This window comes from Xylocopa sonorina, chromosome 17 (assembly GCF_050948175.1).
Source record: "Xylocopa sonorina isolate GNS202 chromosome 17, iyXylSono1_principal, whole genome shotgun sequence".
Classification (NCBI taxonomy): Eukaryota; Metazoa; Arthropoda; class Insecta; order Hymenoptera; family Apidae; genus Xylocopa; species Xylocopa sonorina.
Window position 1 is genome coordinate 5,156,523 of NC_135209.1, and position 19,064 is coordinate 5,175,586.

General features: G+C 47.2%; 1 protein-coding gene across 1 annotated transcript in view; it reads right to left on the reverse strand.

The window, feature by feature from the left end:
* Positions 1-6,692: 6,692 nt before the first annotated feature.
* The window catches only part of LOC143431305 (uncharacterized), a 58,101-nt gene continuing 45,729 nt past the window's right edge, over positions 6,693-19,064 (reverse strand). Inside the window, exons 3-5 of the mRNA XM_076907932.1 lie at positions 11,019-11,131; positions 7,189-7,424; positions 6,693-6,942 (exon numbers count right to left, since the gene is read on the reverse strand). Coding sequence (XP_076764047.1) covers positions 6,825-6,942; positions 7,189-7,424; positions 11,019-11,131 — 467 coding nt within the window. The 3' untranslated portion in view covers positions 6,693-6,824. The remainder of the gene's footprint in view (positions 6,943-7,188; positions 7,425-11,018; positions 11,132-19,064) is intronic.

Consider the following 19,064-nt stretch of genomic DNA (forward strand, 5'->3'; position numbering starts at 1 on the left):
AAGATATAACTATGGCATTCGATTGTGTCATATATACATAATATATATATACATATATATATTTAATACGTAACGTACACACGAGCTACTATTACACGTTAAGTATGTACATTGTGGTAAAAAAGAACAATGAAATATTCTAAAAGAAACCTACTTCGAGGACGTAATATGCTCAACAAAAAAAAAGTACACGTAATAAAAAAAAGAAAAAATCCACTGGGTGTAACGATTAAATAAATCGCATCGAGGAGTGTCAGGTGTCGGGTCACGTCAAATTTTTTACGAAAGAAAGGTAAGCGAGATGATTCATCGATGATTACCGTTTCGAGTGTCTATCGAAGTTTCTCCTCCTAATAAAAAAAAAAAAAAAATCAACCATCTTAACGAGGGAAAAAGGAATTTAATTTAATCTGAAACGAATTGCGGACTTTTCGAACGGAATCGCAGACTTTATCGACGTGTCAATTAAAATCAAGACCTCGCGCAATCATTTCGCAACAGAGCTTTCTCATCGATCCTCGTCAACTTCGAGGATACTTAAAATGGTAATCATCGTCGATGCATCTGTTTAAAATTCGACTGATAAGGAACAACGCAGAAATCAATGAAAATCACAAATTCGGAATTCAAACGTTTTATTATACGCAAAGGTGCCTGAGACGGTGAATATTCAGCGTGCGACTCTCGAAGCGACATATTTTGTAGAAGCATTCGACTCGTACGTGGTCGTTCCAGAGCTTTTCGAACGCGCGTTCACCCTGACACTTCGCAAATTTCGTACGAGAAACGAGAGGCGTTAAATCGCTGTACTCGTGAAAAGCGTGACTCGAAACGGAGGCAGTACTTTCGAGCCAACTGCAGAAAAAAAACCAAGAACTTTGTGTGTGTGTAGGAAAACCGACAGAGGTAGGATCAATGTCCCAAAACTACGTCCGCTGTACATAGAATGCAATTGTACGGTGCGAGCCACGGAACGAGTCGCGGAAAGAATTCTCCTTCATTTCGCCTCGATCGATCGATCCTCATTTCGCTATCCAAATCTCCAACGAAACGAAACTTTGCTGTAAAAACGCTGCGACAACGTTCCGTTTGTAAAACGACCAACGAGTCACTTAGAATCGTCTCTACTGTCCGCTGGAAATTATTTTTCAGCAAACGATGGTATGCATTATGTTCGAACGAAATTCGTTGAGAAGATCCCTCGAAAGCTTGCGTTCCAAATGGTTCGTTCGTGGCTCGTATCGCGCGTCGAGAACTCCACTAGAGAAGCACTTGTTTCGAATCCTCGCGCGTGCAGGAAAATGCCACGGGAGAATCTATATCGACTATTAACGACTACGTTCGCCGATTTTTAAGCACTTTCTATCCGGCTTCTCGAGAAGTCAGACACGATCGCTTCGAGGACGAGTGACGAGTGCTGGATCGCTGAAGATCGAATAAAAACGAAGAGAAGAAAAAGAGCAAAAAATATGTAACGAAGAAATCACACAATCCTAACGATAATATCGGAGAACATGTTGTTACTGTTGTTGTTAAAGATAATGGAAGTGTTACGTTTGTTAAGTCGCGAGAATCGGAGCGAACGTATGTAGAGAGAGAGAGAGAGAGAGAGAGGGGTGAGATTATTAACCTGCTCTCCTTCGAAACAATGCGTAGGAAGAAAAAAAAATGCCAGGAGGAAAATGAATGATTAATTGCAGGCGTGCCGATTACGCCACGATTAATATCTCTCTTATCTGCTACTGTTAAGTACCTCGAGACACGCGCAAAGCTTTCACCCACTTTTCGATCGACGTGAGATCTTGAACGCTGTTTCTATCCGACACTTAATACGAGATTTCTTTTCACTGTGTGCGCACTCGCGGCTAAGTGAGATCGGTATGCGATTCCGTCTGCGAATATTACAATTCGTATGAAACCGTGAAACTCGTGTACGACTCTGTCCACAGGCCATACGCGATCATTTTCGCAGCCCTCGATCTCTTCTGTAAAATATAATTTCCAATCATTTCGAGGACGAGCATAGAGCGCAGCAGTTACCGATTTATTTGAAGGCGTCGGATTGGTGTCTGTATCGGTTAAATTTTGCCACGGCGGAATTCTGCACACCTGCCTTACTGATTAAACATGAACCAGCGCGTATTTGAACGACGGTGGTTTCTGAAACGCGAGAGGAACGGCGCGTCTCGCCAACAAAATTCGATACAACGAACAGCAGGTCTCTTGAACGAGCACGGGAACTCCCTTCCTCCGAACGCGCGCTTTAAATCTGAGCCACGATGCGTGCATCGAGTACAACGCGACTGACGTTAAGAAAACAGCAATCGACAGGAAGACAGCAGCCAGAAATCGTGAGATTCAGTTCCGATCGGTATAAATTCGACGTCCTTTTTGAAGTTGTCCGGTGAACAGCGTGTCACTGCGTATGGGGCGTATTTTTTTAGCGAATCACGGCAGCGTGCGCGAGAACGCGCGACTAAGAACGAGAGAAGAGACACCTGATAGTCGAGGCTATCCCGTTCACCTAAAAATCGTGCGCACACACGAAATAGCGGCCTTAATGATGATTTTTCAGCGTCGTACTCGTGATCTCCGAAGACTCTCGTACCCGTAATCGTAGATTTAGTCGTCCCAACGCGAACGATCGGCTTCCTCTCGCCATCCTCATCCGAGACTCCATTTTCCTCGTGCACTCATCACGCGCTTGGACTCTTCCGGTCGACGGGTCGTCGCGAAACCAGCGAGAAGTCATTCCACGCCCGCCAACACTTGTGATGTGCCAAACAATTTTTCCAAGCGACATTTCCAAGCATATCAGTAACGTCATCGAACGATTAATTTCCTCTCCAACGACGAACGGAGCTTTCGAGGGTGAACAGAAGGTAGAGGAACACGAGCACTCTGTTCGACTAGCGTTCTCCAAAATTCTTTGGCACAGAGAGCTGCGAGTCTGTCGTCGATTTATTTCTTTGGAAAGTACAACGAAACACTCGACTCATCGTTCTTGCGTGTACCATCACTCGTTCGTTCGCAACGTTCGCGCAAAATTAACTCTTCTTCCCTTGCATCGCATCAGACGAAGTGTACAAATCATGAATACCGGTCACGCGATGCCATTCGTCGCGATTCGTACAGCCTAAACTACCTGATCCTCGCGAGAGACGATCGGCGATCGACACATTGCGCTGTCGATGACAAACCAGCGAACGTAGCAATATTAACGACCGATTAAACCGTTAAAACACGACAGGTCGGAAGAGTCCAGGTTTCATCCCTCATAAATCGAGCCTAAGCTCGCATCCCTCGGTGGACCCTAAGCTAGATTAGTTACGTGTAAAGAGAAGCAGCCCAGCATCGTCGGCCACCTTTTCGTGCTAACGATACGAAACTAAAAAACAAAAAAAAAAAACACAAAAAAATGAAGGAAACGCAAGTTAAAACGCTGCTACGACGTCGCGATTGTAGGTAAGACGATACGAATGCGTGTACCCGTTTGCGTATGTACTTGTGCGTGTACCTCGTCCGCTGTACATAATGGAAGAACCGATTCAGAGGGAACCGGAAGTAGGGCGAGACCAGGATTCGTCCGTCGCGAGCGTCCTCGTTCCTGCTTCATCTTCACTGTCGAGGTTGCTCAGCGAGAAGAGAGAAAGGGGATGGAACCGTAGGATTAGCGTAGACCAGGGAAGAAATGAGTTTAGCGACGGAGAAACTCGCTAACCGGAACCCCTTTTGTCGCAGCCCTCGAGGGACGTGACGAGGCGTCGTATCGCGGTGTCAGCGTACATTTTTAACGAGAAGAAATGGAGGATCGTGTTATACGGATAGAGTAAGGGTGAAGGATGAAACGATGAAGAGAGAAGGGGTTCGCGAGTTCCGTGACTGATCTGGGACAAGGTGGGCAGGATGGGACCGCGTGGGTGTTGATGAAACGACGGAGCCATTTGACGCACATTTCTACATTACGGATGATGATATCGTCGACCAATCGTTTCGCGGAACGTGCGAACCGGCGGCTTTTAAGGAACATATGTGGCACGTGATTGTATGTTGTTTCAAATAAAACATTGTTGTTTTGTATACTACACAGCTCCCGGCATTTTCAATGTAGAGTTTCGCTGTCGTCAGAATTTTCTATTAAGATTATTCGCCTCCTTTCGTAGTTCTCTGACCGTTTTGTAAAACAAATAACAAAGAACCATAAATCTTGTTTAGATTTGCCAATTGATTAGGTTTGATTTGCACTCTATTATTATTCATATTCTTATTGTTTTATTTCAATTGCAGAGTTTCGCGAGCTAGTCTCCTGGAATCGTTTATTCTTTCGTTATCTGGCGTGATAGAGATTATTAAAGGGTAAGTAAATGATTAATGATCTTTTTTGTTCCGCGTTCTGAATATAGAGTCTCCCATTGCTTCTAAAATTAAATTTAAAGTCTTCTGTCTGTGTCTGACTTTCACAAATTATTACATTTCTTGTCAATAAATTTTGTAGTGACCTACAGTCGTGAAAGTCTCCCCTTCGTGGATAACTCGAATTGCAGTGCTCGTCTTGGACCACATCAGATACAGACGTTATCAGCAGAAAATCGTTATCGTCGACTGGTACTGTCCACATTCTCCTAACCATCTGTAGAATAAAGAAACGCGTATTTTATTGGACGTCGATAACGTAATTTTTATTTGAAATTAGCTGTATAATCAGCGGTGAGGTGCAAGAGCGTTCGAAATTTGAAGAGAGATGGACACACAGTTAACAACGCGAGCTGAATTTCAATCCAAGTAAGTTCTGCTATCTCGTACAACTATATAGCGATTAATGAGGAATAAGTTAAATTTTTATTCTTAGTGTTATTCAAAAATTTTTTAATTTCTAAGTTGAATTATCCTATTTCTGGGTAATTTAATTAGATAGATAATAGATCACAGTAGTAGCCTTTAAATTAGACAAGGAGCAACTAATTCTATCGTGAGAAATGCAGATACCCTCAGCATTACCTCATCTTCTTCGAACAACCCCTCGCGAGGTTCATCCAGAGATATTAGAAATCGTAAACGTCGTAATCTGACTATCCCATCAATTTTATTCCGCGTTCATCACTATACCACTCTCTCTCTCTCTCTCTCTCACTTTTATCCATCGCCTACCACACGCTTTTACAGCCGTTTTAACGGTGTTCATTTCGTTCTGGCTCCTCGTTTCTCGCTTCCGCCCCCGCTTTTACTGACTGGCTACCTTCCACCCTCTCCTAACTCGCTGAGGTATTGTTGTTTTCCCCTGAAAAAGGGCGAAAAATCGACGGAACCACTAATTGGTTCTGTCAATCCTGTAGAGAGGATCCGCGCATTGATGCGCCGCGTCTGGCAAAGGGAACGACGAGGGGGTGTGCGGAAGAACGTTGAAACGACGCAGCGTCGGTCACGTCGACCGGAAAGATTCGTTACGGAAGCACAACGTTCCGGGAGAGTAACTTTCATTACAGTTACGTGCTTTTTCTGGTCCATCTGTTCTGGTTTTTTCTTCTCTCCTCCGTTTGCTCGGTTTATCATCGATTTCTCTATTTTCTTTCCCCGTTTTCACTCCTCTTTCGCGCAACCCTGCGTAGCTGCGGTTGATCACCGCGTTCGAGCGCGGTACCAGCGTGACGGGGCCTCGAGAAACGAAACCACGTCCTGATTCTAGGCTCCTGAATTCAATCCAGCGATCTGTAGCTTTGTTCGAAGTAATTAATCGAATTCTACTTACCTGCGACTAATAATATTGAAAGTTGAAGTATTCTAGTAACTCATACAGTCAAGGAAAAACAAAGATTTGGGTTTTATTGTACAGCGTAGAATGATGCCACGTACAGTGTCGTTTCCGGGGTGGGAATTTTCCGCCCCCAGGTCGAAGAGACTCTTAAAAGTGATTCATTGACGCGTTAACCTCGGAGTCTTTTGATTGGCTCGCAGCAAGGTTTTGGTAATGAACGTTTACGAGTAAAAAGAAACACGTTAAGACTTATAATACAAAAGTACGATAGGGTTACAAGAAGAAGTTAGAGAAATTCTGCGTCGAACTATTGTGACTCCGTTCAGTGGCAAAGTTCAGATCCCCTCGGTCTCTCACTGACTATCAACGACCTTTGACCACTCGCTGGAGCTATCGCGAACTATACAATCGCAATTCGATCTGTACTCGATCGAAGAAGAGTGTAATACACAGGCTCCAGTACGTCTAACGTGCAAACAGCTACCTAAATACAGACTTCTGTACATCGAGCGACTCGCTGTAACTCGACGTAATGTAAATCTTACAAGTCCTTACTCGATAATGCGAGTACTATGTACAACAACGAAGGCAACGCGAAACCAATGATAACCACCCGCGCACTGAAACCACCAGCGCCTCATCGCACCCCAAACCGTTCACCAACTTCTGATCCAACGAAGAAGCGTTTCCATCCGTGTTTCCACGCGCTCGCAGGTGGAAAAAAATAAAGTACTCGCGCGCACCTCTTGAGGATTTCACGATCCGTGACTAAAGTCTAGGCAGAGGATCCGGTTTATCACAGAAACATCTTTAGACCCGTCTAGCGTTCACCAAGCCCCGCCAGTGATCCAACGGGAGCGAAATCCATTTCCCGCGGATCCATCGTTCCTTCGAACGCGTCCACGCGACGCGCGGTTAGACTATTTTGTTCCGTGGTCCCTGGTCGAGGAACGGAAGTGAATCGATCAGGCGATAGCTGGCGGGATGACTCGGTAGGTAAGTCGATGTATTCGCGTGCGGCACGATGACTTTCGGATCCGTTTTTCGCCTATCTTGTTCCTCGATCGATCGATCACTGTACCTCGCAGACGAAGAACGTCTCGAAGCTGCAAGGGCTGTCGTTCCACTTCAAACCCTTCCCGTCCCTGTTCCACAGCTCGAGGCAGTGCTCCTCCTCGCCGTTCTCGTACCTGAAACGACGTAACACGGTGTCAGAGATCTGTTTTGGCGCTCGTAGCCGCGACGACTCGATTATCCTTTCTCGAGAGGGAAACGCGATCGATCATGTACACCGTGGCGTAATTATTGAGCGCATATTCCGTATATACGTGACTACAACCGTTACGACACACGCGTGCGACATTAAATTAAAAATGAATGCGGTCAGAGAGAAACGCTTCCTAAAAGGGTGCTCGCGATACACGCGGCGATCGTACCTGAAATTATTCGGCTCGCCAACGTTCCAGTTCTCGAACGTAATGGGCCTGCCGTTGGCCATCCAAAAAAACGTGCCCTCCTCGGCCTGGTCGGTGCCAGAGGTCCAAAAGTGCTCGTGTCCAAGCCCAAAGTCCTTAATATGCTTCTCGAGCATGTCGTTCTCCTCCTGCGAGGCGATGCTCGCCAGATGCATCCCGTGATATCGGCAATACTGGGACGCCCTGTACCAGTTGGCCTGCAACGAAATCGGAGAAAGAATGAAACCTCGCTTAAGGAGCATCAAACGCGAATCTCGAATCGATCTCGCCTCTCCTCCACCCGCCTCGTCCTTTCTTCCTTCTCCTACTTCCTTTCGTCCCCCGTTTCTCATCCAAGCCCACGCTTATTGCGCTGGACGTTACCGCGAACGGGGATCGAACGACGCATTTAGATTTAATTATAAATATAACGGCGGGAGCCGTTGCACTCTCCACCCCCGGGTGTTCATCGGTCATTTATTTATGGCACGCGATACTAAGCAGCACCTCGCTGAACGATGGCGATTTAATTGCAAAGTTAACAATCTTGCCAGCTGGGATTCGAGGCGTTCCATAATTGGGACTGAGAAGTGGACCGATATACGTGGAATCTATTTTAATTGGGCTTCGATCCGTTTCCGTAGACTTTCGAGCCGCGTTTCACGGGTAATCAATTATCGAAACGTCGCTGTTCATATTTAATAGAAATTATTACGCGACATACGCATAATTAATGAATTTACGCATACGCGAGGTACAAAGTATGCGTGAAAATTATTCATTCGCACCGCATATTTATCATTCAATTGTTTGATCGGATACGAGATACCATCACTGAATAATTCAAGGTATCGATAGTATTTGACAGCTTCTTACGTTTATCATCATCGTCGCGAACAGATTAAGCGTTTACACCGACTTATCCTACAGTCTGATCGGATAACACTTGAAATATCCGGCAGCACTCGTACATCAAGCGCCAGCACCTTCGCTTCCGGTCCCAAGGGCGCTCCCTTGTTCCGTTTCCATGGCCGCGGTGGCGCGTCAATATTTTTTCAGTGACGAGCACGCGAAAAAAAAACGCGTCGCGTCATAAATTTAGGAGCGACGGGTAGGGCGCGAGCGAATGCGATTTTCGTGTCGATGCGGAGGAGCGTTTTCCCGGGGCTCGCCGGACCCGAGGGCCGCTCGGAACACGCCTCGCCATCGTAACGCGCGTACGGAGACAACGGGAAGAGGGTGGGAATGGAGGAGACGCGAAAAATCGCGCGTTACCCGTCGGGAATGCAAATAAAGCGCGATAAATAGAGCGTCGCTGCGATTGCACCGATGTCGTTTAAAATGCCGCCTTCTTCTTCTTCTTCTTCTTCTTCTTCTCCGTTCCTCCACTTCTGGCTGGCTCCCTTTGGGAGATGGAACTGTCGCGATCCTCTCGCACAGTTTACGATATTGAATCTCTTCGATGCTCCCTGCTCCTCGTGTTTTTTCAAACCAGATACGTTCTCGTCTCAGTTTTTCCTTTTCTCTCTTTTCCTCCATGCAGATGAATTCGACTTGAAAATGTTACCGTCAAGATCAATGTTATTCTCGCGGTGGCTGCCATTTCATCGTCTTCCACTGTACATACTTCCATCGTTTTCTGGATAGAAACAATGGAAACGAACCGCGCGCATCCCCCTCGATTCATGCTCCGATGCGGTAATCGAATTCGCTCGCGAATTACGGGCACGATGAAAATATCGGTTCTTTATGGAAAGGAAAGAGCAACGCGGGCACACGTACCGTCAAGCAAATTGCCAATGGCAATCGATGAACGTGAAAAGAATTATTCGCGATTCCGTATAACCAAACGGCGAGTTTTTTCCCCGTAATTACCCTTTTACTTTGACCGTGGTAAAAAGGAGAAATGCCCATTTAAATGCTCGAACGGGGGACCCCCCCGCCTTACGGCTCTGTTTCGCATCGCTCTTTGCGCTTTCTCCTCTTTGACCAATTAGGGCGTTGTCACCGCGTTCATCGGAAATCGTATGTTGCCGCGATTTCAATGAAGTTCCACAACTGGAAACATTTTTATTCCCAACTTTGTCTTCCTCCTTCTCTTTCATCTGCGATAACGAAATAATCGAAAAGAATGTTAAACAACGTGATATAATGCAACGAGAGCATCGATTATTGATGTTTCTGCCACAGGAATGTCTGCCATATTTTTGCCACACAGAGAGATTCATTAAATGTCGGTTAAAAAAATTAAAAAGGGGCACGAGAAACTGGTCCCTCGGTTTCTCCATCGTCATTCGTCAGAGGGGACGTCTTCGTCCGTGGCTTTCGCGCGTATCGGCGATATCACGAGAAAGTACGGGCTCAAAAATGCGAGCATAAAGCCGCATAAATTTCGCCAGCCCGCTCCATTAAGTCTGGTAAATGACCGCGCAACAAGCATTCCCGTATTTCACGCGCGATATAGGGTAAGCGCAAAGAAACACGAGCCTCGCCGGCATTTGCATATTTCGCGGCGCGCTGCCATTGAAATATCTCGAATATTACGCCTGGTCCTGTTCTCGTCCAGCGACGCGCCACGCTCCCAAAGAATTTCCACGAGTTTTTCCAAAACGCGGCTCCGTCCGCGTTGATTTACGGGAATGAAACGCAACGAATGAAGGGAAAACTAGCCAGCGTTTCGCGCACGCGTGCATGCGAATGGTAATTAAATTAATTACAAATTTCCACTCGAACAAAAACCACAAACCCGAAACAAATACAACACATCTCTTTACGAAACGACAAACATTATTCTACGATCGCAGCAAAATACAGTATCTTCTGAGATGTAAAGTGCAAAAGTCCACATCGAGAGAGATTCCACTGGAACAAGCACAGAGAAAAGAAGAACACCGCTGGTAACGAACTTAAAGTAAGTCTCGAACTCTCGACCAAAGGCTGAACAGTAACCGTGGCGCTAGGATAACCGTCGAGACTGTGGACTCGAATAATAGGGTTGCAGGCAAAGATTTACCGGTGCAACAGCGACAAGACGCCGCGACGGTGTCATTGTTTGCCAGGGGAAACAAAAGGTAGTCAGATCCACGGAGACGTTCGTCTCCGTTGATCCGATTACAGGGTGGATCGAGCGGCGCCCGTCGCGGGCCCGTTGCGAAACGCCCGGCGTTTACCGCGTCACATCCACCCACCATTTCAGAGAGATCGGTTGCAAGGCCAGAGAGCCAGGCGCCGTTGCGAAATCCGTCTTAATAATGCGGTTCCGTTGCGTGCGAGCCGAGGAAAGTGGGTGACTCGGGTTATGGAGCAACGGCTGGCGAACAAAGGGAGTTGTTCGATCGCTCGATCCGTCTGGCTGCGTGGATCGCCCGTTCTCTGCCGGACGAGGGCGCTTTCGAAACGTACCCGTTTTACTCTTGCCCCTGCTGGTTATTTATTATCGTATCCGCGGTCCTAGAAGTTATCGTCGCGGTCTTTCTTCTCGTGAAAATGGCTAGAGTGTTGTTTAATACTAACGAGTTGAGGAGCTATCGAGAAGTTAATCGATAAGCCACCAATTTCGGAGGTTTCAGAGCCGAAGTTCCATCCTGATCGACGCGAATCGTTTTAAAGCGCGATATAAGGGATACACGCAGGAGACAGTCGCGTCCAGGTGTTGAATCAGATCGATAGCTGGCCGGTCTGGAGCTCGATGCACCGTAAACCGTCAGAGAGAGAGACGGGAAAGTTACGAGCACGGAAATAATTTGATAATGTCCGGCAGACCGCGTCCGCCGGACCGCCAGATATATCAAAGTGACTGGCAGCCGTGATACCTTGAAGAAGATCCCCAGGTAGTATCTCTTCTCGCCTAGCTTCAACAGCGGCATCGTCCATCTTGACGCGGCTAAGCTGCTGGTGTGCTCGTCCACGCAGTTCGGACAGTCATCTGTGAAAACAACGGGGATTTCAATAGTTCGTTTCTCGTTGATTCGATGATCGAGCGGCTGATTATTACCGAGTGGACGTCGAGGGTGTACATAGGGGGGATGAAAAGGCGCTCGAGGGATTCTTACGTGGAGAATTGCGCTTCCAGGTGGATCGATCGAAGGAAGAAACAGAAATCTGGGTCACTATGGATGGTGCCGTGTGGAAGTGAAATGGAGTGGCTGTCATATCGTGGAATTCGAGGGTTAAAGTCACGTCCACGGGGCCCGCCACCTTTGCCCGTACTTTCACCAGCCATTATACCGCGGCGTAATTCTCGCTAAGGGCGAAAGTTTTAATGTCCCCGGCGATAAAACACGCCTATGGAAATGGGGAACTTAACGGGAAGTTTGGGATTATATAGACTGTAAAATGAACGTGATTCCAAGCGACGTTGGCCCGCGCCACGTAAATAATATCGCTTCAGGTTTTCCGCCGCTTTCATATCGAATACAGTGTCCCGTGAGTAACTCGCGAGGATAATCGACGAGGGGGTACGGGGTCTCTGGAACTTTGTCACCCTCGACTTTAATTACTTATTCGACTCCCCTTTTCTGCGCCGTCGATTAATCCCAGCGAAATTCGTCGAGCAAATTCGAAGTGGCCTCCGTTTCGACGAGAACGACTGGCTTTTTTCTCTCTTTCTTTTCGGAAACACCGTGCATTTCTATGGTAATATAAATATTTCAATAGCTGGACAAAGTTGTTTACCACTTGGTTCGCTTTTACTTTCAGAAGGAATTGCTCGCGAAGATGCTCGTGGCGGCTGAACTTTTTAATTAGTTCGAAGAGATTAAACCAATTAGTCCGGATAGCGGGGGATAATGAGAGTACCCGTTCAGAGAATGTTTTCTTTATCATTTTTTAATTGGATTGTTATCGGATAAGCGAGATAAGGAAGGACACCTGATAACTTTGATCGAGTCACGCGTTTCGTTTTACGTAATCCGAATAAGAAACTTCCAGTGGCAGATGCAAACGATCGCGCTTTTTTTTTTATCGACTGCCTTCGAGTCTTACGTTCCATTACGGCAGGGAATGTTCCGCCGTTAAAGTGGTACAGCATGTAAATGACATGATTCCGTGGTCACTTTCGCTCATTTTTTCCTCGTTCCGTGTCCACGTTTAATGGGACCACGATGTGCCAATTCGTTCGGGAAATATTTTCGAATAAACGTCCGTACGACTGAACACGATATGATAATTTATGTTAATCAACATCATCGAACACAGGACATGACGTGATCTTAAAACGCGAAACCGCGACGCAGTGGTTGTCCTAATAGAAATTTCACGAGCCAGGGGAAACAAAACGAATACGCAGCTTCGCGTCTCGTAACTAAACCGTCTCGTGGAACGAGGGTACATTGCATGAACCTCCCAGAAACAGCCTCGCTAAACGGTGAATCGAAAGGAACCGGCTGGCGGTCGCGTGTCGCCGGGCCATAAACGAAAAATCCAATTTCCGAAACACGGTCACGAGCGTGGCTCCATCGGCGAAATGAATTCACCGTGGCAGAGGGACAAGTTGTTTCCAAATTTCCAAGCATCGCGGAGCTATTTCTCAACAGAGTCGGGCCATGCATTTTAAACGGGTTCCGCCTCGATTCCGCCGCCGGTGTACACGACGAGCCCGCTCATTAACCCCTCAATTATCTTCTGTCCGCCCAGTGTTCCGATTAATCCATCCATCACCGAGGCACCGCACGGAAATTCCCAAATTTTCGTCTCGAAACGACCCGAGTAGTAATCGCGCGCGATAATGGAGAAGAGGAATCGAGCGAGGAGGCGACCTTCCGCTGGGGCGAGTCGCTCGACCAAGAGGAGGAAGAGTAGCTGGTACCGCCCACGTCTAAGAAGATCCACAGCTGTACGATCCTATCTTTCAACAACTGCGGTATGGCAGTTCTAATTGTGCGACGAAATGAATGCGTGTACCGACAATGGAGAGAGCGTGCGTTGCTCGCGATAGCCAGACCGAGCGCTCGAGCGGATAAAGGCGTCCTCGCAGAGACGGTCGCGGAACTTGGAGCAAGTCAGACAGGGAGTCGGAGAGTTTACTGCCTCGTGGTTTGGTAGCTCGACCAAAATTCTCCGTTTCTTCTCTCTAAAATTACCAAGCAACGTGCACGCGCGCCCTCGCCTTTTCTACGCGAGGAGACCAAGCCACTCCGCTCGATTCACGCTCTATTGTCGCGGCGAGGAAAAGACGCGATGGGCGAAACGCTCGCGCAGTTTCGTCGACGGGCTAATTAGAACGGTCGTTCTGCATATTTTAATAATCGCTCGGTTAATTGCCGCGCGACGGCCCGCGACGTCCTGGAATACCGTCTAACCGCATTAATATTCAACGGATCTCTTAATAGACACCGTCTCAGCCGTCCCCTTTTTCTTTCCGCGTCCTTTCCCCGTTTATCGTCCTCGCGCGAGAACGCCCCCATCCAGAGCTGGCTGCCCCCGTGGGGTTTCGATAAAAATATGTAGCAAGACGCGGTCGAAGGAGACGACGAGGGGGTCGACGCAGAGGCGACGGCTATTAGCGAGGCAGTTTGTTGGGCGAGGTCAGGGGGCGAGGCTCGTTAGCGGTCGCTTCTTAAGGCGACTTTCCAAGCGCTCTATAAAGCGACGGATCGTTGGCTGGGTCGGTTGGTACGATTAAATTTCACTGAACGCCCCTGGCCATTGTTTCGTAATGCAGCGGTCAGCTTGGACACGCAACTACGGGGGTTAGGGTCTGGGTTAGGTTCGTGGTGCAGTTCCTGATGGGGTGGGACGCTGGCTGCGCAACGGATTTCATTTGTCACGCCGATTAAGTTGGGGGACGGCATCAAGGGGATGGTTACAGATTTAGTGGCTGTCCAAAGTATTACAAAGATCGTTCTAGTTGAATGATTTACGATATTGTTCGTACGATGGAATCGCGTTTGAAAGTAGCCAGTGTACTGTGCATAAAAATTCGATTTTCTTACCAGCAACTTTTGTTCCGTTCGAAGAAGCGAAGGGAAATAATCGCGTGGACTCGTCGTACGATCCACTGAATTAGAAAATCGACGCGGACCTCGAACGCGTTGGTAATAACCTCGAGAGAAACCTCCTGTTTTGTCCGCGTCTCGCACGAGCAATCAGTTATTCAACTCCTCGACGCTGAAGTCGAAGAACAAAACGAACCACCGTTTCTACTTGGAATTTTCGTATCGACGAGTAAAGGAACCGTGACACGGACCGGTGAAAATGACGGCCATCGCGTGAGTGATGTAAGTGGAAAACGCGGAAACGCGGACGAAGCCATCGCGCGAAGCACCGCGAAGATCGACTTCGCGGAAGAAAGGAAAGTTCACGTGGTATCGAGGTTTCTAACCTGACATTTCCTGGTGTAAACTGCGTGGTTAACGACGCGCTGGCTTGCTTTATCAGAATTTTTATTCGCGTACGCGTGTTACGGAGCCATCCTCGTTACGAAAATATTATGAAACGAAGAAGGCCGTTAAGAATTCTCTCTAATTGCCCACTGGATTCGTAAAAGCGAGACGTAAATTTTCCATCAAGATTTCCATCGTTTCCGAGCACGGAAAACTCTTTGAAAGTTGTTGCACGGATAATCGAAAACCTGGTGCAATGATGAGACGACCCCTCTTACATCCACTTTTACAAGCTTATTCATGACTAGCAAGGAAATTTCATCCAATATCGCTAAAACCAACGGTCGAGACCACGTCAAACAATCCCTTTCCGGGTGCACGATATTAAATCAGTCCGCTTATTCTGCTCCTCGCAGCACTTTGCGGGTAGGATCGAGCGTCGAACGGGTCGCGAGTCCTTTTTCTGGGCGATTTCGACGAGCGACGAGCCTCGTAAAAAAGAATAAAAATTCCACAGCGTAATTAACCGAACATAATGCGAGAAATCGCGGGATTTCGCGGTCGATCGGTCGTGTTGTTTCGCGCCTATTCGGAATTCACAATGCGCCAGACCGAAATCCATCGCGTGAATTTACAAATCCGTGGTCGACCATTACCAGCCTTAAAAGCGGACGCGTCCAGCCGCCATTGATCGACGAGCATTGAAGATTTCGCTTCCGTACCCGCAGCCGAGGCTGGAGGCTTTGATTACGCTAGCGGAAGTCCATCGCGCGTTGGTGAATTAATATATTCTTACCTGTGGTAATAAATATTTTATAAATAGAGATAGGGCAAAGTGATTAACGACGAACGAGCCAACAGCGCGCTACCCACACGCTTATTGATAACAGCGTTAATAAATAAGCAAATTGTTAGTGTAATTTATTTGGAAATCGATCCAGGGTCCTCGCGACACCGTGGTATTGGTAATTAACGCGGTATCTCGATTATTGGTCGCTCGTTTGTTGTTAAACGCTGGTATCTTCGCTCGTTACATAATTATTAACGCGTCGAATACGCTCGAGCCCTCCGAATAATTGTCGTAATTAACGAGTGCGCGACAAAAGTTGGCGAACCTCCGCGACGAGCCGACCGCGGATCGTCCGTCGGAATCAACTTGCCCGCCAGCTGTTTTGGAACGCGTCCAATCAGCCGGCCTATAATTTTACCAGCGATAATTAACCTAATTTCACCGTTGATTACAACGATATGCCGCGCGACGACCCTCCCACCATTCGTAATTCGCACGTGATTATTGGTCGCGCTAAAAATCTTCGATTCAATCGCGTATTAACCGCAGCTGTTTACGAAAGGTAAGAATCGATCGCGAACGCGTCGACGTGACAGATAATCGATGGCGCAAACATTTTTCTATGCACTTTCAATTTCTCGTACTTGAATCCACGAGCAGATTATCAGTTTTAATCGAAGTTGGAGTACTTAGCTCGAAGATAATACTTGCCTCGCGGCGATAATTGAGGTATCACGGCCCCGCTAATGACTGAAATCTAATCAGGATCAAGGATTATGAACTGCACCTGGTTGGTATAATTTCGGAAAACCACTCAGGAAACACCCGTCAAGTGTTATATACCTGCGTTCTTCGCCTCCGCCATTTTGGAGCCGTCGTATTTCTTGGGAAACTTTGAAACGCTCGAAAAAATAGGATGGTGAAATAAAACGAACGCGTTCGAGGAGAATTCCTTGGACAATTAAAGTTCACGGCTGCTTGCAATTCTATCGCGCAATTGTCCGCATCGATAGCGATTCGCTGGGAACGTAACTCGTAGCCTGTTGCAGCCTCCTCGTGGCGTTCGACGCGATGATCGAAGACGTTTCAAGACGAAACAATTCGGTCGAATTGAACCGGCGATGGAGAGAAAGCCGTGGAATCGCGCCATGGGAATGGAAAAGGCAGGTTTCCATCTGACGTTAAAGGAGCTGGAATTGAGTTACTGAATTGAGATGCGGGGGAAATGTACGTAAGCTATCTCACGCACGTGCTCGAACCCTCGTAAGCATTCGCGCACGTCTCGTTACCCGAACGCGAGATGCGAAAATCGAACGCGTTTGTAATTTCGAATAATCGGATGTTACGTAACACGGTGAACATGAAATACCGTGACGATCAGAAATGTCAATTGGATCTCGCCTTGATGAGACGAAAAATTGCGAAGCGTTACGAAACGCCTGAAAAATCGTGGACGTCGTCTGGGGACATTTATCATACTTAATCAAACTTCTTTCACTTTCCTCGAGGACAGCGGTTGCGTAACAACGCCACGAATTCTGATGTATCTTGATAAATAGCTACGCTATTCTACGAACGCGACCAATTACTTTCTCTCGAATTTTCTGGAATGTCTCATTCAGATTAATCGGAGCCACGTAACTTTCGAATCGTTTTATGCAACTAACACGAGCTGAATTTTTCCCTCTGCTCGAGTATAATACCGTTTAACTACCCTCCTTCCATTTCAACTGAAGCGACTGAATGCGAAATTAGCTTAAATTAACGAAGACGACGAACAGAGACGCGGACGTGTCAAATGAAATTAAGTAAGAACGAACGCGGACAGTTGATAAACGATGCTCCCGCGTTTGATTACGTCGGTTGGTTTAGCGAAAATGACCACGGAAGCACGAAGGACTCGAAGCCAAACAAACTTGCGAGTTAATTAAATAGACGCGGCTCTGAATTGTGAAGTAAGTTGACCGATCCAGGCGAGTCGAGGGGTCGTAAAGATCAGAAACTTGTAGCCGGTTTAATTAGTATAAGCGGAGCGTCGGTGTGATAGTGTTATCCCAGCCATTTATCTCAATTTTTCGCGGGCGAAGCGCGCGAGGGGCGGTGCGCGAGTCCCGGAAGACGCATGGAGCGGAAAATTTCATCCGACAACTCCGCCGGAAACGTTCCTCCGCGCGAATAAGCGCGGGGTGTCCCGGGACGGATGCGCGGGCCTTTTAAAACGTTTCACCGACGGAAACTCCGTTGCGAGTTGGGGTGAGAGATTATTCGTGAAACTTGAAAAACGCGGTCGAGAGTTCGGTTTAAAGCGAGGAGATGGCCTGGCGTCCCCTAAAATGTCTCTATCGGAAAGCTGTCTCGCGCCATTGGGGACACGCCGCGCGAGTTTGCCGAAAAGTGCAGGCAAGCGAGAATATCGAAGGAACTTCCACATTGTACGAGGCGAAAGCTGGTAATAGATTCTAAAGGTATAGCTCGAACAGAGAATGTGAACACTTTTTCACCGTTGGTTCCTAAAATTCTTACGATCGATTGGCGGTTGGTAACCTCGAATCTCTGATCGAGGACGCTTTCGTGCGGTCGAATCTTCGGAGTTGATTAGCATACGCTTCGACCAGGCGAGCCTAGCGATACCAGAAAAGGTAGACGAACGTAACAATGTTACGCAGAAGCGTGTGATTTATTCGAGGAACTTGAAATGATCGAGCACAGGGGGATGCCCACTTTATTCTTTCACGTAACGAAACCTTGCCGAGGTGGACGATGGCAACCGGTTCTGAAACTTTCTCTGTCGCCTTTCCTTCGGATCAGACGTCCATCTGGCTCGATACGCGATGACCTTTCGCGTGTGGCGGGATAATTAAAGTTCCCTCGTTCGAACGGACCAACAATCAGGCGTCGTGGAAAAAGAGACGCGAGAAAAAGGACTCTTGCTTAGTCCCTCGTGGAACGAGATCGACAAATGACGAATGAAAAGTCCGTATCCGTGCCAGCTGGTTGCGAGGAATCGTAATTAATCTGTAATTATCTTGTTGCTCGAAATGAAATTCAGCACGGGAGATCGGGAACTGTCTACGAGTTGAATGGAAGCGATATTTGGAATGGTATAATTAGTATTTGCAGGAGCCAGAGGTGTGTTTCTCTTGCGCCACATTCTGCGATTGTTTTCCCGGGTATTGCTTTACTACTCGCGCCCTGTTTCGTTTGTTATATTCGCAGGAACACGTAACAACCGAAGTCTGGTACGAAACGGGTTGCTCTTGCGCTCGCTACCCCGATAACTACCCTCTCGACTATGGACAAGCTATTATTAACAGATAATAACAGCACGAAACTTCAATGGCAATTTAACCGAGCAATTAATCGTTGCTCTCGAAGATATACTCTGCTCTCGAAATACGCGTAAAAATGATCAATTGGAAATTAGAGCGCTGTTTCGTAAATTGCTGAGTCTTCGAAGATCGACTCTGTGAGATAATCGTTCAAATAAATTCGCTGCGCGTAAAAATAAAAAATTTGATCCATCGATTACAGATTAGTTTGCCACTTTTACGCCTAACGACGCCTTCTTCAAATATTATACAACCAGCGCCGATTTTCGACGTCGTGACTTTCGTCCCCGTCGAACGAAACAAACCAAACACATAAAAAACCACCGAAGCAAATTCCTTTTTTTTTACACAGCCTCTTTCTCGACGGCCTCGCGATATTTATTTTCTATTAAACCGTCCGGTCGCTTTCACCATCGA